The sequence below is a fragment of the Xiphophorus maculatus genome, chromosome 18 (assembly GCF_002775205.1).
Source record: "Xiphophorus maculatus strain JP 163 A chromosome 18, X_maculatus-5.0-male, whole genome shotgun sequence".
Taxonomy (NCBI): Eukaryota; Metazoa; Chordata; class Actinopteri; order Cyprinodontiformes; family Poeciliidae; genus Xiphophorus; species Xiphophorus maculatus.
In genome coordinates, this window is record NC_036460.1 from 13,452,905 (window position 1) to 13,476,782 (window position 23,878).

At 40.3% G+C, this 23,878-nt stretch overlaps 1 protein-coding gene across 1 annotated transcript; it reads right to left on the reverse strand.

The window, feature by feature from the left end:
* Positions 1-8,942: 8,942 nt before the first annotated feature.
* On the reverse strand, positions 8,943-13,488 carry LOC111612059 (polymeric immunoglobulin receptor-like). The gene is made up of 5 exons (XM_023351954.1): positions 13,431-13,488; positions 11,660-11,974; positions 10,676-11,008; positions 9,567-9,650; positions 8,943-9,454 (listed from the first exon to the last, which is right to left on the reverse strand). The coding sequence occupies exons 1-5, from the start codon at positions 13,486-13,488 to the stop codon at positions 9,399-9,401; spliced, it is 846 nt and encodes a 281-aa protein (XP_023207722.1). The 3' UTR covers positions 8,943-9,398.
* Positions 13,489-23,878: the final 10,390 nt, after the last annotated feature.

Here is a 23,878-nt window from a genome sequence, read left to right on the forward strand (position 1 = left end):
CTGTCCTTTAAGCCTCACTGTAACAGTTTATCTGAACAACAATTGGTGCTATGCAACACTTTGTTAGTCCGTTAATAAACAAAAAACTTTTAAACACACATTTCTTAAAAGTTAAATATAGCATCTCTTTTTCCACTGCTGCGTCCTCTTGTCTCACGTTAGCAGAGTTGTGGTTATTCGAGTTAAAAACAAACCAAAGTTTCCTCTGATGCAATGTGAGGCTGAGGCCTGGGTATGTGCAGATACCTCACAACCATTGCTCAATTTGAGTGGGCTCACCTCCTCAGAGAAAAGTAGTTTTACAAATCTGTGCACAAAACTGCCAAATAATTATTTTAGTTTCATGTAATTCAGCATATTGTTCCTCAATTTGTTTTAGTAACGAGAATTTCCAAGTAACGCAATCTTTGCAGACTTTTAAAACAACGAAGCATTGATTTTTTGTTTTGCTCTATTATGTCATAAACCAAAAGAAAGTTAGAGGAACTTTTGTTGTTTAATTGTTGATTTGAAGAATGAATTGTAATGTCAGGATTGGGTCTTCTCTGTGTTGTTTTGAGTTTTCCTGTGTTTTTTATTTTGGATTTCTGTGTCTTGAGTCTCTGTGTTGTCCTGTCTACCCTCTTGATTGTTCCCAGGTGTGTCTCGTTCCGTGATTACCCTCTGTGTATTTAACCCCACCTGTGTTCCTTGTTCGGTCCTTGTCGTATGTGTCATACCAGTCTGTCATTTATGTCTAGTTGTCCATTCGTTCACCAGTTGCTACCAGTATTGAGCCTTAGCCTTCCGCTCAGCTGTGCTGCCTGGTTTGTGGATTTTGGATCTGTGTAGTGATGGTGAGATGAAGCCTCATGAGGCATTGAACCACTTGAGCCAACTGGTTCGAGAAAGGGTTCATTTCTTGAGGCTTCATGTGCACACGAAACCACCTACTGGCCAGGTGTATAATCACAGCCAGCTGTATCTTAACACGTGTGATGCATTGAATTTTTGTCTATTATGGCTCTTGGGAAGGACCTCACAAAAGGTGTAGGACGAAATCATTTGTCTACATAAATTATGTATACACATATGTGTATAATAAAATATTGTTTGAATGCATTCTCTGTGTGTAATTATTCCCAAAATAGTAGTGTCATGTGATATGGCATATTGTGTAATAATGTTTTTCTGTGACTCTAGAAAAATGGCCTGGGCTTAATCAGGCAGAGGACAGTGAAAGTGCTTGTGGAACTAGGGAGGGGGTAGTGAATAGGCTAATGCTTGTGTAACTTGGATGATTTCATGCATTTTTATTAAGAAACAACAATTTCTCCACAGTTTTTGGTTTCAAACGATTTCTCTTTTTTGACACTACATGGATGAGGTGTTATTATTGTACCCCAACTCCTTGGAGCACAATAAACACCTCACCTTTACAGAAAATAAGAAACAGTGAAAAATACAGTTCCTCATAAGCAAACCTAATGCATCTGCAAATGTTCAGTTCACCTTATCTTGTTAGGGCTTATCAAATCGAAAGAGGAGGGGAAATCCTCCTCTTTCTCGCCGGCTCCATCCTTCTCCTATCCTGTCCTCGCGCTCCTAAATCTTTTTTTTCTCTCTCTCTCTTTCTCCCCCCCCCCCCCCCCCCCCCCCCATGTCAGGATCTGTGTTTTTCTATGTTTATTTTGAGTGTTTTGTGTCCTTGAGTCTCTTCGTTGTCCTGTCCTCCCCTTGATTGTTCCCAGGTGTGTCTCATCTCTGTGATTACCTTTAACTCCACCTGTGTTCCTTGTTCCTCGTCGGGTCCTTGTCAATGTCGTTGTCAATGTTTAGTCTAGTCGTGGTCAGTGTTTCCTTGTGCCTGCTGCTGGACTTATTTACCATTAAAAATCATCATTTATTCATCTTACCTGGGTCCGCTGCGTCTGCCTCACCAACCCTCACCACACTTCATGACAGAAGGACCCGACCAAACTGAACGGTGAGGCACGCTATTTTTTATTTTTTCATCATGGACCCAGATGAGTTAAAGGAGCTAACTGAAACGACCAGGGAGTACGAGGAGGCAATGGCCAAGCCGTACGCTGCCATCCGACGCCTCGGTTTCGCCATCCGCTTGGGACTGCTGCTGGACTACTGGGTTCCTCGCTTTCCGCACCCGGGGTTGGTGGAATTGCAGAGGGAGGCAGAGTGGGAGCGTAAGGCGGCCCTAGCCGTCATGGCTGGCGAACCTCTGCCTCCCAAGCCGAACAGTTTCTCCGCCAGCCCAGATCCCGCTCCAGTTCCGGGACCAGCATCTCCAGCCAGCGTTTCAGCCGGCGTTCCAGCCGGCGCACCCGAGGCCGTTTCAGCCGGCGTTCCAGCCGGCGCACCCGAGGCCGTTCCAGCCGGCGTTCCAGCCGGCGTTCCAGCCGGCGCACCCGAGGCCGTTCCAGCCGGCGTTCCAGCCGGCGTTCCAGCCGGCGCACCGGAGGCCGAATCAGCCGGCGTTCCAGCCGGCGCACCGGAGGCCGAATCAGCCGGCGTTCCAGCCGGCGCACCGGAGGCCGAATCAGCCGGCGTTCCAGCCGGCGCACCGGAGGCCGAATCAGCCGGCGTTCCAGCCGGCGCACCGGAGGCCGAATCAGCCGGCGTTCCAGCCGGCGCACCGGAGGCCGTAGCAGCCGGCGCACCAGAGACCGAGACCTTCAGCGTTCCACCCGAGACCGAGACCTTCAGCGTTCCACCCGAGACCGAGACCTTCAGCGTTCCACCCGAGACCGAGACCTTCAGCGTTCCACCCGAGACCGAGACCTTCAGCGTTCCACCCGAGACCGAGACCTTCAGCGTTCCACCCGAGACCGAGACCTTCAGCGTTCCACCCGAGACCGAGACCTTCAGCGTTCCACCCGAGACCTTCAGCGTTCCACCCGAGACCTTCAGCGTTCCTCCCGAGACCTTCAGCGTTCCTCCCGAGACCTTCAGCGTTCCTCCCGAGACCTTCAGCGTTCCTCCCGAGACCTTCAGCGTTCCTCCCGAGACCTTCAGCGTTCCTCCCGAGACCTTCAGCGTTCCTCCCGAGACCTTCAGCGTTCCTCCCGAGACCTTCAGCGTTCCTCCCGAGACCTTCAGCGTTCCTCCCGAGACCTTCAGCGTTCCTCCCGAGACCTTCAGCGTTCCTCCCGAGACCTTCAGCGTTCCTCCCGAGACCTTCAGCGTTCCACCCGAGACCTCCTGCGTTCCACCCGAGACCTCCTGCGTTCCACCCGAGACCTCGACTCTCTGTGCTCCACCAGGGACCCTGACTCTCTGTGCTCCACCAGGGACCCTGCCTCGGGGGGCTCGTCGTCGCCGTCTGTGGGCGGCCCCCGGGACTCATCATTCCCGCCTCCAGCGCCGCGGACGGCCGCCGGACCGCCTCCGTGGTTCCCGCCTCCGTGGTTCCCGCCTCCGTGGTTCCCGCCTCCGTGGTTCCCGCCTCCAGCGCCGCGGACGGCCGCCGGACCGCCTCCGTGGTTCCCGCCTCCAGCGCCGCGGGCGACCGCCGGACCACCTCTGTGGTTCCCGCCGCCGCGGACGACCGCCGGACCACATCCGTGGTTCCCGCCTCCTTTGCCTCCGCCCACCTTGTGGGTAGTTTTTTGTTGTTTTTTTGACTCTTGGCCCTCCCTGTGTTTCCGCCCACAATGGTGGGTTGTTTTTTGTTTTTTCTGGACTCTGGCCCCCCCGTCCAGTGCCCCTCCGCCCACCCTTGTTGTGTTTTTGTTTTGTGGGCGTCTGGTAGCCGCCCTTGAGGGGGGGGGGTACTGTCAGGATCTGTGTTTTTCTATGTTTTGAGTGTTTTGTCCTTGAGTCTCTTCGTTGTCCTGTCCTCCCCTTGATTGTTCCCAGGTGTGTCTCATCTCTGTGATTACCTTCCCGTGTATTTAACTCCACCTGTGTTCCTTGTTCCTCGTCGGGTCCTTGTCAATGTCGTTGTCAATGTTTAGTCTAGTCGTGGTCAGTGTTTCCTTGTGCCTGCTGCTGGACTTATTTACCATTAAAAATCATCATTTATTCATCTTACCTGGGTCCGCTGCGTCTGCCTCACCAACCCTCACCACACTTCATGACACACCAAACTAACTGTCTCAAACTAAATAACCACTATCAAAACTCTATCCACTCTCTCAACTGACCACAACAACCCACATTTTGAATGGAGCCTGTGGGGTTTCTAAAGCTGTCAAACCCCGCGCCAAACTCTGAGCCACTTCCCGAAGCAGTCACGTGGTGCAGCGAGGCTTCGGACGTCATCCTTTTCGGCTCCTCCCCTAAATGAAGCAAGCCTCGATACGCGCTTTACGGAAACGCCCCCTCCATTACTCGACACACGCCTCGAAGCCTCGGCACATCACGTAACATCACTAGATCTGTGTTTCCATCATTAAATCACAAATCATTAAATTTTCTACAACCTGGAGTCCGCTGCATTCTGCCTCACCACCTCCACCACACTTCATGACATGTAGTATGTGTTCCCACTGAGGATTTTTTAAATGTTGTAACTCACAAGCTGAAAGTTGGAAAAACAACCGAGGTCCCTAGAAATTAGAATTCTCAGTGGGAAAGTCAGGGACATTTTTTACTAACTGATATGGCTGCCTTGCACAGAAAACTTAAAATTATTTAAAGGGAAAAACACAGTCAAACAAATTCACACAGACACTATGTATTTGTCTATTCTGCAACATATTTCTCAAATTAATCACACTCTGTACTAAAGAATCTATAAAATAAAGAGCAAAGAAATGCTTTATTTGCTTGTCTTGCTAGAAGCAGTTACCCTGGTCACTGAAGACATTAATCAGCAAATCCTACAGGATGTTGAAGTGAACTGCACTGAAACATGGTTGAGTTTGGTTGGAGGTCTTTCACAGAGCCAAAATCTAACCTCGAAGGTGATGGAGCTCAGCATAAGTAGCTGCCAGCACTGTTTGTTGGTTCACTATTACATGGGAGTAAATTTGCTTAAACCTTTCAAATAAGCAATATTGCAGTGCACCAGTATACGTAAACCATAGGTTGAGAACTATGATGTTGTGATCTTGGGGCGTTATTTCCTGTTTGTTTTTTTCTTGAGGAAATAGCTCTCCTTACTGGTTGGTTTCTGACTGATTAGCAGATACATCTAACATAATCGTCTCATCTTCAGGAGGTTGTATAAGGTCGGGGATCCTCCAGTCTGCTATATATTTGGTTGTGGTCAACAGGAGAGTCCTCCTTAAGACCAGTTCCTTCATTTGTCTACGTGTGAATCACCCTGAGTATCTCTGCTTTTGCCTTTCGATGGTTTGGCTTCCCCCAAGACCTCAGAACTCAGACAGTAACATCCCCAGCTCTTCACCTGAAAAAAACCTCTTACAGTAATTTGTACCATCGGAGCTACTCTTATAATCTTTTCATTTGAGTAAAACCTGCTGTCTGACTTGCATCTGGAGATTTTGCACATCCGCACAACGCGGGAGGGCAAAAAGACTATTCTTTTACTTGCCATCCATAGCCACGCTGCCACTGCATAACAAGTCTATTAAGAAAATGAAACCTGAAGATGCAGGTATTATTAATTTAGTGCAGCACACCACAACAATAGAAAAAATTATACCGCAAAACCATTATAAAAAACTCCAAACCACTCGTATTCTATTTTTTCTCCCTCTCTGCATCGGCTATGCTACAAGCAGATTTGCAGACATGGGAACTGACTGACAATAACACCACTAAAGTATCAGCCTTACATGCAAAACCATAAAATTAATTTCCAAACAAAACATTCAGACCACTGTCTGAATGGTCTGAATAACCCTCCAACCCGGAGGCGGCCGTGATTGTGGCGGGGGACTTTAATCACGTGGAACTGAAGGCTGTGTTTCCCAAATTCCACAAATCCATAAACTTTCCCACCAGAGACAATAACATTTTGGACCAGGTCTACTGCAATATCCCCGGAGCCTACAAGGCTGTAGCAGCTCCACATCTGGGCATGTCTGACCACATCTCAGTGGAGCTGATTCCTGTCTACAAGCCTCTGGCCTGCAGAACTAAGCCGACCACCAGAATAGTTCAGGTCTGGACTGAGGAGGCCTCCTCTGCACTTCAGGACTGCTTTGAGCATACAGACTGGAGTGTGTTCAGGGACAGCGCAGACTTGGAGGAATACTCATCGTCCATTCTGTCCTATGTTCAGTTCTGCACCGACGCTGTCCTCCCTGTTAAGACCATAAAAGTGTTTCCAAACCAGAAACCATGGCTGGACAGCACAGTACGGGCCCTGCTGAAAGCCCGGGATGCTGCCTACAGGTCTGGAGACAGGTTGGCTTATATCAGGGCCCGGTCGGAACTGAAAAAAGGCATTAAGCAGGCCAAGCTCCAGTACAAACAGCAGATTGAGGAACATTTCATCAACAACAACCCCCGAAGCATGTGGAGAGGCATTAGAACCATGACGGACTACAAACACAGCACTCAGCTGACCAGCCGCGACCCCACCCTTCCTGACACCTTAAACAGTTTCTTTGCCCGCTTTGACACGGCGGGCAGCAGAGAAGCCGTACATCTACCCCAACTGGAAGAGCAGCACCAGCCCCTCGTCCTACAGAAGCATCAGGTGACGTCCACCCTGAGGAGGATCAACACCCACAAAGCTCCAGGACCGGACAAGGTGTCAGGCCAGACGCTGAAAACCTGCGCCGACCAGCTGGCAGGAGTGTTTCTGGACATTTTCAATCTGTCCCTGCAGCTCGCCATGGTTCCTGAGTGCCTCAAGTCTTCCACCATCATCCCTGTACCGAAGAAGAGGTCCATCACCAGCCTGAACGATTACCGGCCCGTCGCTCTGACCCCGGTGATCATGAAGTGCTTTGAGAGGATTCTTCTGAGGTACATCAGAGACTTCATCCCCGCAAACCTGGACAGCCTTCAGTTCGCCTACAGAGCGAACCGGTCAACAGAGGATGCTGTCTCCATCACTCTGCACACAGCCCTGACCCATCTGCAGCATCCCAACACCTACGTCAGGATGCTATTTGTAGACTTCAGCTCAGCATTTAATACCGTCATCCCAGACAAGCTGGTGCTGAAGCTACTCGAGGTGGGGCTGCCCGCTTCACTGTGCCACTGGATCAGAGACTTCCTCACCAACAGGCCTCAGGTGGTGAGAATAAGTGGCTCAACATCGTCCCCACTGGTCCTCAACACAGGCACGCCGCAGGGCTGTGTGCTCAGCCCAGCTCTCTTCACCCTGTTTACACACGACTGCGTGGCCATCCACCCCACCAACACAGTCGTGAAGTACGCGGACGACACAACAGTAGTGGGTCTCATTTCAGACAACAACGAGACCCACTACAGAGAGGAGATTCTGCAGCTCACTCAGTGGTGTTCAGCCAACAACGTGGTGCTGAACACAGGGAAGACCAAGGAGGTCATTGTGGACTACAGAAGGTCCAGGAGGACGGATCACACTCCCCTTCTCATAGATGGAGAAGTGGTGGAACGTGTGGACAACATCAAGTTCCTGGGCCTCCACATCAAGTCTGACCTCTCCTGGAACACAAACACCTCCCACCTGGTGAAGAAAGCACAACAAAGGCTCTTCTTCCTCAGGAAACTGAGACGGGCTGGACTTTCCTCACGGCTGCTCGTGAACTTTTACAGGGCGATGATCGAGAGCATCCTCTGCCTCAACATGACTGTGTGGTATGGCAGCTGCACAGCATTGGAGAGGAAACAACTGACACGGGTGGTGAGAACAGCACAAGGCATTGTGGGATGCCCCCTCCCAGACCTGGACTCCATTTACACAGACCGGGTCAAGAAGAGAGCTGGATCCATAGCGATGGATTCCAGCCACCCGGGCCACAGACTGTTTGTGCCGCTGCCATCAGGCAAGCGGTACAAGAATATACGGACTACAACAAATAGAATGAGAAACAGTTTCTTCCCCACAGCCGTCAGAGCCATTACTCCCTGCCGCCCCCCCCTCCCACACATATCATAACCTCGCAGTCACACATACATATCCCCCACCCCCACACAGCCATATTGTTCTGCACTTTGCACTGTCACATTATCTGTACTTTGCCATAATTGGACCTGCTGCTACTTCTTTGGTGTGGTTGAGTGCCTTTAGTTAATTTAGTTGTATATATTGTTATTATTATTATTGTGTGTTTGTTTATTTTATTTATACTGTATATATTTGACCTTTTGCACGGGAGCTGCAATGGAAATTTCGTTGAATTCTGTTCAATGACAATAAATGCTATCTAATCTAATCTAATCTAATCTAATCTAATAAAATAAACATCAAACAAGCTTGATGTTTATTTTGTGATTATTGAAAAGTAATCGTCTCACCTGGATTTCTGGTTGTGCTGGTGTTGATAATTAGTAGCGAAGCACTGCATCCCTTTTTTTTTTTTTTTTTTTTTACATATTTAGCACATTTACAACTTGACAGGTAAACTTGATAAAGTAAAAAAAATACCTAACCAATTTCTGATGAAGAAATTTTGAAAGACTACTGACAGACTCCTTTTTTTATCTGATCTGTAAATATGAAATGGTATCAAACATTCAGTTAACTTGTTTAAGTTAACTGTTAGTTTTTACGCAAGCTAATGCATAGACCCATTTTTGTACAACTTGTACATAGTACGCTTACACAGCTGTTAGCAATTTCTTTGGCTTCCAACTTTCTTTCTTGTAAACATTCTACCTATTCTAAGCTCAGATCTTACAGAAACACCATGGATGTGGTCACTGAACTTAGAAAACAAACACTGACAGTTCTTAAAGAAGATAGAATTCATTTTAATTCAATTTTTGGATACAATAAAAATGTAAAGATGTATCTCTGACCATGTAAAACAATCTGCAATGCATAGTTTCAAGACAGTTGATGCAAATAAACATAATCTTTAAACTCTGTATTTGTATTAACTGCACTTTTCCTGTTACAACCTACGGATGTAAAACTGCACTACAAAATATTACATCAAAAATGAATCCAACAGGTGAAGCGAGGAACCATCAAACAAAATACTCCAACCAAATCCAGAGCAGCAACCTTCATTTTAAGTTAAGACTCCTGGTAGGATAATTTTGTTTAGTTAACAATAATATGTAGGATTTTCCAAGAATGCATTGTAAATTTGCATAAGCATATTTACATTACCTTATGACATGTTTTTACCACATGTAGATATGCTAGCATTACTTCATTTGGAAAATTAACATAGAGTTTAATTCTGGGAAGGTTTTTTAGTTTTGAAAGCTAGAAGAATTGGAGAGGATGGAGCTAACAACAATAAGAAGACGGCGACCATGAAGATTGTGTAACTTAAGTGACTAATGTAACCAGATAATGGGGCCATTTGATCTCAAATTACCCGTTACATTTCTACTGATGGATCGGCAGTGCTGTCCAGTGTGTGCTTGTTACAGGACCCTGAAAAATAATAGAAAAGTATATTTAAAGGCTAATCCATGACATCAGCAGAGTAAAACCCCTGTTATTTTTTTTCAACATTTAATTTTGAGAGCGGCAAACCGGTACTCACATTTTATGAAGTAGACAACAGCACTCAGAAAAAGGACAGCAGACATTCCAATGAAAACGTATCTCAGTAGTGAAACGTCCGCATCTTTAATAAAGATGATTTTTATTGGACAAAGTAGCTTATTTCATGTTTTTAGCTTTTTAAAGGTGTATAAACATTGCTGCATACATCTGAGCTGACTAATGTTTTGTATAGGTAAAAAAAACTGAAAGACAACAATAACACTGTCTTTCTTCACACGACTCCACTTCAAAATAAATATTCTTCATTTAGCCAGATCAGAGTATTTTAGATCATCAGTGATGATGGAGCCAGCCTGAGGTCTGGTTTGGAAAGGCCTTTACTGGAGTCCAGGAATTTTTACATGCCCAAGATGATAGATGAACCAGATCCACTTCATCCAGGTGAGCCCAGGTCACTCACTTAAGGTCATTTGATAAAAAAGTAACAATGTAGGAGCACAGAAGAAACAATTTGAGCATAATGGATAGATTTTTCACAAACATCCTCATCATGCAATTCTTTTTGTGGCTGCTAACCCAAACACGAAAAAAAAAAAAAAAAACTAGAAATAATTTAAAACTAGATTAAAACTTAAGATTTTTGTCAAGCAACTTCTAAATTATTTTAAGCCATGTTAATTATTCAGGAGACTGCTTGTGTTGGTTATCTTTACATGTGAAAAGATTGTTTAAAATTAGATACGAACATCCAATTCTGATGCCACATATTGAAAAAGTTTGTTTTGGAAGGTTTAATGTCATAAAAACTTTAAGCCTGGACTTGAAATAATTAATTCTGAGAATGTGATATTGGAAAAAAAAAACTTTTTTAAATTACTTACACTGAATTTTCTATCAGAGTCCTACAAAACATTATAAATTTACTCTAAATATTTCTTTGGCAGAAGAACACAAACATTTTATTTAAAAAAATACTTGAGTATCCATTGAAGCTACAATAATTTTCTAAGCATTTTTAACCATTGTTTCAGTATGTATTAGATTCTCTTTTAAAGCAATTTTCACTCTGTTTTTAGTCTTTGTTTTATAGTAACAAAAGGAAGAGGATGAAATGTTGAGAAAGAGTTCACGGAGAAAACAGCATACCTTTGTATTTGGACAACTCCACTTCAACTTCAAAGCATTCATTGCTCTTCCTGCAGTAGTAAGAACCTATATCAGAGGTTTGGAGCTCATCAATGATGATAGAGTAATTCCTCTTTAAAGCCTGGATGGGAAAGGTTTTCACTCGCCCAGATCTGGGGTCCAGGTAAAGAATGCGTCCCTTAGATGAGAGACGAACCAGGTCCATATTTTGTCCATCTTCCTTAGCCTGAGTCCAATTAACCCAGCTGGAGTCATCTGATGAAAAGTTGCAGGGCAAGACCACAGAAGAGCCAAGTCGAGCGCTGACTCTTTGTGTCTTACAGACTCCTTGACCTGAATGAATTGCAACAGTTTCATATAAAAAAAAAACAATAAAGATCCTCATCATGCAATTCTTTTTGTGACCGCTAACCCAAACAGGAAAAAAAAAAAACTAGAAATATTTTAAAACTAAACTAAAACTTACCATTTTTGTCAAACAGTTTTTTAAATTATTTTAAGCCATATTAATAATTATTCAGGAGACTGCTTGTGTTGGTTATCTTTACATGTGAAAAGATTGTTTAAAATTAGATACGAACATCCAATTCTGATGCCACATATTGAAAAAGTTTGTTTTGGAAGGTTTAATGTCATAAAAACTTTAAGCCTGGACTTGAAATAATTAATTCTGAGAATGTGATATTGGAAAAAGAAAGAAACTTTTTTAAATTACTTACACTGAATTTTCAGTCAGCGTCCTACAAAACATTGTAAATTTACTCTAAATATTTATTTGGCAGAAGAATACAAATATTTTTTTCGAAAAAATACTTGAGAATCCATTGAAGCTAAATTCATTTTCTAAGCATTTTTAACCATTGTTTCAGTATGTATTAGATTATCTTTTAAAGCAATTTTCACTCTGTATTTAGTCTTTGTTTTATAGTAAGAAAAGAAAGAGGATGAAATGTTGAGAAAGAGTTCATGGAGAAAACAGCATACCTTTGGACAACTTCACTTCAAAGCATTCATTGCTCTTCCTGCAGTAGTAAGAACCTATATCAGAGTCTTGGAGCTCATCAATGATGATAGAGTATTTCCTCTCTGAAGCCTGGAGGGGAAAGGTTTTCACTCTGCCAGATCTGGGGTCCAGGTAAAGAATGCGTCCCTTAGATGAGAGACGAACCAGGTCCACATTTTGTCCATCTTCTTGAGTCCATTCAACCCAGCTGGAGTCATCTGATGAAAAGTTGCAGGGCAAGACCACAGAAGAGCCAAGTAGAGCGCTGACTCTTTGTTTCTTACAGACTCCTTGACCTGAATGAATTGCAACAGTTTCATAAAAAAACCCCAAAGAAATAAATAATAATAAACTCAAGAATTTTAGAAGTATACATGTTTGAGAATGCCTGCTCCAGGTGAACAGCCTGCTTAAATATCAGTTTCAGTTTGTCAAATAAACTCATATTTACTAAATTAGAATATGTGTTTACAGATATCCTTAATAAATTGTCCACCTAAATAAGAGTAAAATAAGATAGGTTCCCATTAATTCACACTGTCTGTTCTTAATACTGTTTTTGCATTGGGATCATTTTAAAATTGGGTTAGAAATAAGCGATTTTTAAATTAAGTGAAGATTATTTATATATATATATATATTTTTAAATACAGTGTTACCACAACCTAAGACGCAGTAATGCATTGGGAATGTGAACTATAAAGTTAAAAAATTGTAAGGTATAGTTATGTGAAGAGGCTGTGAGAGGCTTGTGGACTCAGTTCCCCAAAGTAATTGTGGAACTGAGTCTCACACTGCATGGTGACAAACATACAAACAAAGTCTCTGGGTTTGAACGTCATGTTTGTGGCGTTGATGAGGACCCACAACATAAACAGGTAAAAGGCCCATGCATGATGGTGTGAGGATTCAGTGGAAGACGTTTCTTATCAGTGATGTCTCCAGCGCAACCACTGCTGGTAAATGCAGTTTGCGAAGTTCGCTTGTGAAACTGGAATCTAACACTTCCATCTCCCCATTATTATGTTTATGTCGCATATAGATCATATCAAGCTACCTTTCGTACTCTGTGGTCTGTGAACCAGAAGTCCTAAATAGTATCCGAGTTTGAGATGAACTCGGATATTAGATGGTATACTCTCACTTGACCCATGAGGACTATTTTTATAAATATACATGCAACTAAGAAATTCTAACAATTAGGTTTGTCAGCCAGATTATCTATCTGGGAAAGAAAAAGTGGAAAAGTGGAAAATGAGCTGAAAACATAAATTAAAAAGATCCGACGTAGTGGAAAAACTGTGGGCAAATAATACAATGGACACAGCCAATAAAACTAAGGCAGGATTTCTTCATGTCTGATAAGCAGCAGATATGTAATGGTCACAAAGCAACATATGGGGAAAACATATGAACTTCACATGTGTGAATATTTAAGGCACTGTAAACCTTTCATTGCATACAATAGAAAGCACAGTCATATCTTCACAGACATCTAATGTTTTAAGACTGTTAGCAATGCAATATAATACAGTATAAGATAAATATATTATTTGACATTTATTGCAAATACTTTTAGATTTTATTTTTTACAATTTTTTGGTAATTAATCAGAGCTCAATATAACAACATCAAGAACATTGGGAACATTTGACATATTGTGCTTGCAAGTATATTTAATAAAATATTTTAAAATGTTAAATGTACATATGGCAATTTTACTAATACGTTTAAACTTAACAAATGACTTACTTGAGGAAGCAGATGTAAGCCACAGGGCTAAAAGAATAATCCACGTGTCTGAATACATTCTCAGTATCTTCGTGAATGTGAGATACATGCAACACAGCTGGGCTGCTTATACTCTCAAATGTTAACCACAAGATCACCACAGTTGGCCCACGCTTAATTCACGGAAATACTTTCACTGACTTACAACCCATTTTTACATGTAGTCTAAAGCTTTTTAGAGAACACCATGATAATGATAAATATTGAATTTGTCTGGAATAATAATCTATTACACAAGTGTGGTGAAAAAGATGTTCAATAAATCAGTATTGTGCATCAGCCATGAAATATCAATGTACGTGTTGTCAGCATTCCAAATTTATTCTTATTTCATTAGTGGTATTAAAAAAATGCTAGTTTTGGAGCATGTAAAAGTCACAAGAAGTCAAAGTAATTGTGGACTTAAAACATTCATCATCATACAAGTTTGATTTCAGAGCATGTATTTCCATCATTCTTCTCAAATTTGTGGCTATCGGTTTATGCAGTTGCAGGTGTTTCCTCTGGTAAATGCATTACAGCAGTTTTTGGGTGTGCTATATCACACTTCAGAGTTGTAAATAGTTCAGTCAAGTTTCTCCATGGGTAGACTTAAAATGTTAAAAGATAAAGTCCTAAATCTGAAGGTTAATGAATTGTTTTCAATTATTTTCCCCAAAGAGTTTTTGCGGCGCTAGTGGCTCGTATTTTCTAAGGCCTCCAAACCACAAACAGACCAAAGAACCAAAATGAACTTAAAATTCATTAATGTGGGGCGTGCTAACCCCCTGCACCACCACAGCACGCCCCAGGTTAATGAATTTTAAGTTCATTTTGGTTCTTTGGTCTGTTTGTGGTATGATTTCAGTGTTTTTCTAGATCAAGCCTTTCTCTCATGTCTGGCACTCAGAACTCTTCAGTACAAATGCTTCTTGATTGGCAAGGGCATCATCTATGTACTAATGTAGGCCTGGTCTATAGCAGGAGAAGAAAAATCTTAAGTCCATTGCAGCATTATGTCAGTTAGCACCCCTCTCCACCGTTGCTTGCTACATACATGGTAGGTATGAGGAATTGATATAAAGTCAACAACACAACACAAGCGATCGTCCCCTGTTTCAAATAAACATAAAAAAATGGATTCTTTCTTATTGAATAAAAAATAAATACCAATAACCATCTGTGTTAAACTTTAGAAAAAATTCGGACCACCCATCACCTTATAGTCAAATTTATACTGTGATTTTTTTCTTAAAGTTATAACTCAGGACTAGAGTGACATCACAGGTAAGAATACCATAGTTGCTCGTTTTTCTAGTGCAAAGTACTTTAAGCAATATAATTAGACATTTCTCTCCATTTTCTCTCTGTTTTTTTAAGCAAGTGAAACATTTAATGTATTCTGCTATTTCATTTCTTTTCTAGCTGTGACTGACAGGCTGATGTCAACACCCACTCAGATGAGGGCTGACGCCACTCTGCTCTACACAGGTGTAAGAAAATTATTAAATTGGAAAAAAAAAAATAAATAAATAAATTTAATTGGAGACACTGCCACCCGGTGGTATTAATGCAGCACCAGTGGCATGGGAGTCATTACATATGAACGTTTTGATATAAATGCAGTGACAACAATAAAATTGTTCACTGTCCTCAAACTGGAGACTGTACTGAATATTAAATGTGACTTAGTGTTAAAGTGCTGTGATCTTGAGAGTATTAAGTGTTTTCCCATCCCTTTTGGTTTATAGAAGTGCAGCAGTAAAGTTCATATCTGTAATGCCTAGAGTTGCCCAGCAGGAGGACCCAAAATGACAACTAGCACAAAACCAGCAGCAGCATTATTCTTCAAAGGTGTTGTTTATCAGTGACATGTAAAGATCAGTACTGCTACGACACTGGCTAAAACAAACTAGTTCATCTGTTCTTGTATTTTAGATTTTATATGAATTATTTGATCCAAATCAAGAAATAGTGTTTTAATATGTTTACATCAACACAAAAAGTAAAATTTCTGTCACTTGGATCTGCATACTTAGACTGAAAGTGTTTGTGGTAATTCGTCAAGATAGGGCAAAATCTAAATGCGGCCAAAACAAAATCTATTGAAACTTAACTAAAAGTATTTTATTAACACAATATATTGTGGATGCCGGTGGAAGCTGTATCCCAGAAAATAAGTAGAAGTGAATGGAAACCACACATAAAGTCTATGTTCCTTGTTTGCTGTTAAGACTGCTTGCAAATGATATTGATCTACTGAAACAATAGAAGGTAATTATTTTTTGTTGTTTTCCCCAGATATCCTATAATGAGTGTAAAATTAGAAATTAGGACAGATAAAGTTGAAAGGTTGCAAAGAGGTAGCCTATTCATTTTTCTGTGACTATGAAAGATATGCCAGTGTTAAAGATAATCTGAGCAATTGCTGCAGCATGTAGTTTCAAAATTATTATTTTATTCATGAAGAGTAAAGGGGACTCTAAATGATCTTGACCAACTGTGAAAAGGTAATTATCCTCATTAGCAGAACTAGTTGAGCCACTGTTGACAGTAACAAGCTTTTCGGTAGCTGGCAATCAGTGTTTTTCATCAGTGTGAAAGGATTGTGACCCAACCTCTGAAGAGGTTTTCAAACATGAACAGCCAGTTTAAGTTAATGCCACAATGTCCGATTTATATTTAAATCCAGGCTTTGACTTGCAGGTATGTTTTGGGTCATTATGCTGCTGCACAATCTGAACACATATAAGCTTAATGTCCTGAACTGATGGCGAGATGTTCTTCATCTACTTTTGACTTGTTAGTCTACAGAGTATTTTATCAAAGGACCACAAATAGTTTTGTAACACTTTCTGAATGACTAATTATGGATGGACAATTCGGAAATTCAACAAAAAGGGCCATAATAAGTGTGTGTGTTACAGGGATCTTGTTAGCTGTAGCTTTTTAAAGGGTGGCACAACTTGAATTTACTCACCTGACCACGTCGTGCAGACTGCTTGACATTTTCAATTGTATGCACAGAGAACATAAGAGATGTAGCTAAATCAATCAAAAACAAAAAATAGATGGTTAAAATATCCTCAAAAACAAACAAAAGAAAGCAAGGCCAAGAGCAAACTGAATAGATATTTTCAAAGTATTTTATTACTAAGGTACATTTTTATCATTGAATTTAAATTCACAATGGTGCATTCACTGTTTTTAACTTATTTTACATACATTTCTATTTAGAAGATGGTAATCCACTGCATACTTTCTTCAGGCGGTATAATGAACTGTTTTACTTCCCTTTGCTGCTCCTCAAGGCATGTTTTTATTTTCCCGCAGGGTTTAGAGGTTTCCTGCTTTGCCACACCTAGTTCAAACTGATGTGTGACTGACAATTCTCTGTAAAACTTTTCATGAGCGACTGAGACCGTGCATTGGTTGGTGGCAGGTGAGCTGCAGCAGTAAAACATCTGAAGCATGCAGAACAGAAGTTACCTTTGATGTTTACTGTCAGTGCCGCTTTAATTAAGTCTTTTGTTTCTGAGCAAACTTCCCAGCACTGTTTATAGAATAATATACTTTATGACTTAGTGTATGTAGATATGTAGTGCTTAAATGTGTTTCAACAATGTTCTCATACAACTGAGTTTTAGTTTAGTATATATATATAAAGTAGAGACTTCACCACAGAAATTTCTATCAGTATAACAGAGCAATGACTTTCTATACACTCTTAATCCTCTCTAGGGTCACAGAAGGGCTATGGACAGGTCAGTAGTACATCAGAGCAGAAAAACAACTATAATCTCTACTAAAATATATATTTGAGCATAATTATATCATCACTCAGAGGTCATATTTCACTGGTTGACATGTGAGTTGCGGAAGACAGAACCATGTCTTTATTTGTATTTTTTTCCCAACATACATTGGGAACAAGATTCGGTTTTCAATCACATTAAGAATCTGAGCTGTTTGCTAGTGAACACCTAGCTGATACAGCTGCAATAAGAAAGCGATTGACCTCTTTTTGCTCTGATGACCAAATGCATTTTCATCCTGACCTCATCAATAAATCTGCTTTCCGATGATTGAATGAGGGAACTTTCCAGGAGGGCAAAAACACATCCTTTAAAGAAAACCATTGAACAGTAATGATAGATTTTATTTATAACGTCTTCTATATCAAATTTTACCTGCAAGGGCACATTCACACTCTAATGATGGGAAGCTACTGGATTGTAGCCACAGCTGCTCTTGGGAAGTCAGACAAAAATGAGGCTGTCATTTTGTGCCTTTGGCCTTTCTGACCATCACAAGGACAAGACAATTGTGTCTTGCCCTGAGAAAAAATTGGAAAGAATAGACTTACCAGCTGCACCCTGTTTCTAAGCAGCAACCTGTTCTTTATCAAGTAATCAAACTCAGCATCATTCTCTGTCACTCCCTGCTGGATTCTTTTGTCATTCACCTAGTTTTCTGGTTCTCCTCTTCTCTGTCTGTGTTTTCCTGAGTCCTGCCTGCTGCATCCCATTTGTGATTTTTCAGTCGACTCGGTTCCTGTTTATTCCTAGTTTTGATTCTTTTGTGGCTGCTTGTAAGTTTTTTTTGTTTATCATCATTAAGAAGTCTTCACCAAATGATCTTCCTACGATGCTACTTGCCATTTGATCCAATCTAAGACTTGCAGCTTTTGACGAAAATAAACACTTGTGCTTAATGGATTCATTACACGGTGATAAAGTTCACACATTTAATCATCTTAATTTGATAATTATGGCTTACAGGCAGTGAAACCCAAAATTCAGTTTCTCAGAAAATTTAAAATTTTCAGATGACCACTAAAACATATTTCTAATACAGCAAAGCTAGGTATTTAAGTTTCATCCTCTAACCCAGGTAACCTATTTGGTTCAGGACCTAACATAATGTTTGTGAAATCTGTGGTCCATCACTTGAGTAAGCTGCAGTCAATACCTTTTTTTAATCTGCTAAGAACTTTTAAACTGATTCTGCTTTACAACCCTATTGTCCATGGATCTTTTTCCTTCCACTCAATTTTCCAAAAAAATGTGCTAGATACTATTTGTTGCACAAAGACTACTTGATAGCATTTTTTTTGCTCAACCTTGTTGAAGAGAATGTAAAGCACTGTTTAGGCTATAACACAGTCATGACACAACATTTCTGTCCTAAAATGTTTTGGGGGGAGGGTTATTGGCTGTATGTTTTAATGATCAAAATGAACAAATTATCTTGAAAGACTTTATCTTTCAAGATAAAATCTTAAAAGATTTTATTTGTTCATAAGTGAATAGAATAGAATAGAATAACCTATATACATAAACTTTACAAGTTATTTTACATTATAGAGATGTATCTTCAAAATGATGTTTTTAAAGATTGAGAAAAAGGAGTAAAATAAAATGGATGTGTGTGTTTAGAAGAATAGAACAGCTAGCACAGGTTGTGAGCTGTGGTTGATACTAGGGTGTCTCCATTTTGGCAGACGGCTGCTTCACACAGTTCCTCATCATATGACTTTAGAAATGTGTGGTTGTAATTTTTTTCGTCAGTGTCATATGTTTGTCTGTCAGCCTCTCGTCAAATTCTTATTAATTATCCAGCGATATAATTCTTCAAATATTTGTGGATGCCTCACATTTAACTTTTACAAATGGAAATCAGTTTTATTACTTTAAGATTGCAGTAAGTTTCCCATAAGCAACAAAACCGGTTTCTGGTTGTTTTCTTTTCTTTTGTTCTCCATTTTCTATTTTTAACATGTCTTGCTTTCAGTTTTGTGTCCTTTGACACCAGATCAAGACACATCTACAAAGATTTTAATCTACATTTAAATTTCACTTAAGTATATATTTTTTGCTTGGAATTTAACTGATCCAAGTTTTACTTCCACCCTCAGTGGGGAAAGACACAATCAGTGTAGAAGTAACTTGAAACAGTTTTACATTGTTCTGAATGACAATAGAACCATTCAAAACTTGGGGTAATGTTTCCTGTAATTCAACACTTTCTTGTCTGCAAAAGCTCTCTTCTAAAACTTTAACAACTATTTGTACAGGAACAGCTGTTAGTGAATATGCAGTTTAGCAAGTGCGGCACAGAGTAGTTTGTAACGCCCATCCCTAGTTTTTACTTTTGGTTAGGTTTAAATAAGAAGAAGAGTTCATGTTTAAAGTTCTTTAAAATACAAAATTGAGTAAAAGTGCAACAGTCTTTAAGAATCGACATTACAAAACAGTGTAACAGTGGATGACAACATACAATATTGTTTTTCAGTCAGGCTTCAGATTTCACTGCTGGACAAGTTAGTTCTGCAAGGCAGAACCTTTCCTTTATTGGTATTTTTTTTATTTTGAACTTGTTCTGTGAACAAGATTCCATTTACATTTACATTAAGAGTCTGAACTGCACAATATGGCAAATCTTTGTATAAATTAAAAAGATGTGTGGCAAGAACTGAGCCTTGGGGGACACCCCAGCACACCAGCTGTTAACATGTTATAAAATTGCAAATAAAAAGCTATTATTACTTTCTTATTTCATCTTTTATGAAATTATTCCAGAGCAATGTGTTCTTTTCTTTCTGGATATGTTTCACATCTACCTACAGAATAATTTGTTAGAAACTCGTCTCTGTGATTCATTTGCTTTCTGTGTGTTTTTAAAACTCATACAAATCGCAAAATATGTTGCTTTGATGTTTTATGAGATAAAAATAGTCATCATCAGGTTTCGTTGTTGAAACAATAACATTTAATACGGTTAAAGCATCATTGCTTTTGTGTTGCCACTCCCTGATCCTGACTGAAGGTAACGTGAAGCAATGTGAAACTGGTTTAGATTTTCTGTGTGCAGTGGACACATTTTTGTGTGACAACTCGTTCATCGGCTTCTACTATCAATGTGGCAGACAGAACTTGTTTATCCACGGTGACGTGGAATCCTCAGGGTTTGTGATACTTTTGGTTTTGTCAAGTTATTTTGTCCTGTTCATAATATTTAGGATTCTGTGATTTAATTAGGCCACTTTATGTGTGGCCATAGCTTTCCTTATCTACATTCCTTGAGTTTAATTTCTTTTGTTTCTATTCTACCTACTACACCTATTTTTCATGTTCTTAACAATGCTCTTCAGATGCAGTAACTCACCTTGTGAAGTCTCTAGTTCTTCATTGTTGTCAGAATGTTACGATTTGCATCAGTTCTGTTTTGTCTTTATAACTCAGCTCATTTTTATTTTGGCTGCCTCCTGATTGTGGATCTACACGCATCTCTCTAAATTGACAAAAGATTAAAAACTGATCAAATATATCTAAAATGTCTTTGTTTTTATGTTGAAGGGAGTATTTTAAAAAGCATTTCGATAACGCTCATCGTTACCATAAATGCTAAATTAATAGTGCAAGGCTAGATACGCATAGCTGAATATAAGCCATCTTGTTTTTCAAGCAACAAACATAAAAAAGAAATTGCACCCATATTTTAATTAGTGTTTTTGTATCTGTTAGAGATACAGAATGATGTGTTACAGTACATACACCCTCCCAAACCAGATTTTACCAGAGCCCACCATCTGACCAGTGGGTTTGGTTTATGTTATCCATCCTTCCTCTCAAAAGCACACTGCATTATGTGATTGAAAAGTGCCAAAAAAAAAATCTTTACTTTTATCCCAGCACACCAGCTGTCCAGTGATTTCGCTCTATTGTACAACCTCTGTCTGTGACTGCATGCAGACAATGAAAAGATGCTTTTAGAGTGCACAACTCTGCTGTCCATAGTCAAGATTCCATCTTGAAAGCACAGGGCCATGTATGTTTGGATTTTCTTATCCCTTAATAATAAACACCAACTGCATTTTGTGTTTACTTTTGTTGTTTTTGACTAATATTCAAATTGATTTGATGTTCTGAAACACCAAGGTGCAAGTAACATGAAAAACAATTACAGGGCGAATTGTTTTCCACACCACTGTTAGAGAGTCATCTTATCTGGGGCTCGAACATGAATTCGGATACTCTAACCTAGTCAAACTGTCAATTTTATATGTAAATATACATTGATTTTAAAAAAAGAACATGTCTTTCCAGAACTATACATTCTGAATTGTGACAAGGAACCTTAAAAGCCTCCTCTATTAACCTAGAGTTTCTTGTTCAACAAGCTGACCTCAGACAGCTAAGAGCTCAGTGTTCACGTGAAATAAAAAGGCAAAACTGTTGATCACAGAGAAGGAATGACAAAAACATATGGCCTAGCTAAAACAAACAGGACGAGCAGCCACTCTGCGTTTTAAATATGACTCATCATCAGTCCCAGCAATAGAAATGAAAGTATTTACATCTCACTCCCACATCAGAATACAGAGAAATCCTGCCTGATCTATTCACGTTTTTAATTAAGTCAGACAGGCAATATTGAAAGGTTCACCATGTTCATATGCTGTTATTCAAAGTTCAAGTTCTCTGTGCAGAACTTCACAGAGTTCCTAACCTGGCCACTTTGTGACAAGACAGTCAGTTTTGTGCAAATCTCGCAGCAATACATCAGGCATTTATAGATTGAAAGCTTTATGAAAAAGCAACAGTCAAGAAGCAGAGAATGTAAAATCTGGAAAATTTTCTTGTTGAGTCACTCAGAGTTGTATGACTTACACCCAAAGTTTAAAAAATTAAAAATACCAACTATTTTGCTGGAATTCAGCTTTTATCCAATTCCATACACAATCTGAGTGTGATAGATTGGAGATAATATCATAGATTATCATAGAAATGAACAGTTAATCTGTTCATCAGCGATTTCCAGCAGGAAAGGGTTAAATACAGTTTAATCCACCTACAGGTGTTGAAAGAAAGGAGATCATTTACTGGAATATTACAAGGAAGTGCATTCCTCAAAAGAGGCTTGGTATGAGGTAGTCTGGCAGTATAAAAGTCCTGCAGCAGGACGTTTTTCCACATAGCATCCGACAACATGAAGGTCCTGCTGCTCTCCATGGCTCTTCTGCTGCTGTGCAGCACACAAGGTAATCAAAGGCTACTTCTCCTACTTTCAATACAGTATTTTGACATGAAATCAAATTGAAATGTTGCTTAGATTAAATCCTTACAGGAAGTTTGTGTTTTTATTTAATGTGTGACTCATTAATCAATGTTTCACACACACAAAAAAAATCTGCTTTTGTCTTGGTTTTGAATTCGATCCCTTCTTTTCTAGTGCTCACACTGAAATGCTTCACCTGCCAGGATGAGAATGACACTGTCTGCAAGACGGAGACAGTGTGCCAAAGTGCCAACCAGTACTGCAAAACCTACAAAAAGGGTAGGTAGAACTTGTTCTGCTCAAATTCAGTTTGACACACAAGAGACAAGCGACAGCCTTATGCAAGAAAAGCAGCAACAAGGCAGAGAAGTTTTATTGACTGGAGGTTTTGTTCACAGGCGACACACTGACTCGAAGCTGTGAGAATTTCTGTGCTGAGGACTTCTTCACAGTCTGCTGCCAAGAGGACCTGTGCTAGAGCTGAAGCTTCTGTCTGCTTTTACTCCCCTGTTACTACAAAGCCCAATGATGAAGGAAATCATATAAATTCTACCGCCTTACGAGATGATTTTACATATCAGAATCTTCTGTGATTTATTTTCAGTCCTTGTTTCTGCTTTTAAATAAAAATACATAAATGTTGACCAAAAGATTTTCAGCCTCATTCATTTTCCCCAGAAAACTGAGTAAACTGAGCAACAGCAAGCGTGAAAAGGCAGACTAGCCAGTCACTCACTCTCTCTTAATCCTGTCATGATGTCACTTAGCAGTTCACTGGGACGGGCTGGAGCTATATGGGTCACAGTCTGTCTCTAATCTGAAGTAAATTCAAACTTGAAAACCATCACATTTGCTCTTTTCATCATAGAAAAAGGTAAAGGTACACTGAGAAGCTTATGACTCTTAGAGGCATTGTTTGCCATAGTTAAATGAATAGCTCTGCTCATGTATTTATGGTGTCATTCCCCCTTACGAGTCATTAAATCTTTCATTTCACTTTAAGCTTTACTCAATGGAGACAAAGCTTCCCAGAAATCATCAACCAGCACTGGTAAGCTCTTGCCTGGCAGCATTCCCACATTGTTCTTTGTGTTCAAGGTGTTTTCACACCCTGTTCTGTACAGCTCTGCTTCCTGTAAATCAAAACTGCAAAGCAGAGTTTCACTCAGCAAACTGAATGTCTTTGCATATACTCTAAGTGACATTTCAACTAGTGAATTGTGATCCTGAAGTGATCCTGCAAGCTCTTTCTCTTAAAGTTAACCACCTCTACTGTATATGCATATCCAGGAATATTAAGATGTAGATGCCAAACACTTAGGAAGATGAATACAGAAACTAAACTAAATTAAAGAGGCTCAAGTTGTATG

What these genes read in the sequence shown, in the direction of transcription:
- LOC111612059 (XM_023351954.1), bottom strand. Translation starts at nt 13,488, where the DNA reads ATGTATTCAGACACGTGGATTATTCTTTTAGCCCTGTGGCTTACATCT. An exon ending in GCTTACATCTGCTTCCTCAA is followed by an intron (nt 11,975 to 13,430) that starts GTAAGTCATTTG and finishes CAATTCATTCAG; the next exon opens with GTCAAGGAGTCTGTAAGAAA. An exon ending in TGTTGTCTACTTCATAAAAT is followed by an intron (nt 9,455 to 9,566) that starts GTGAGTACCGGT and finishes ATTATTTTTCAG; the next exon opens with GGTCCTGTAACAAGCACACA.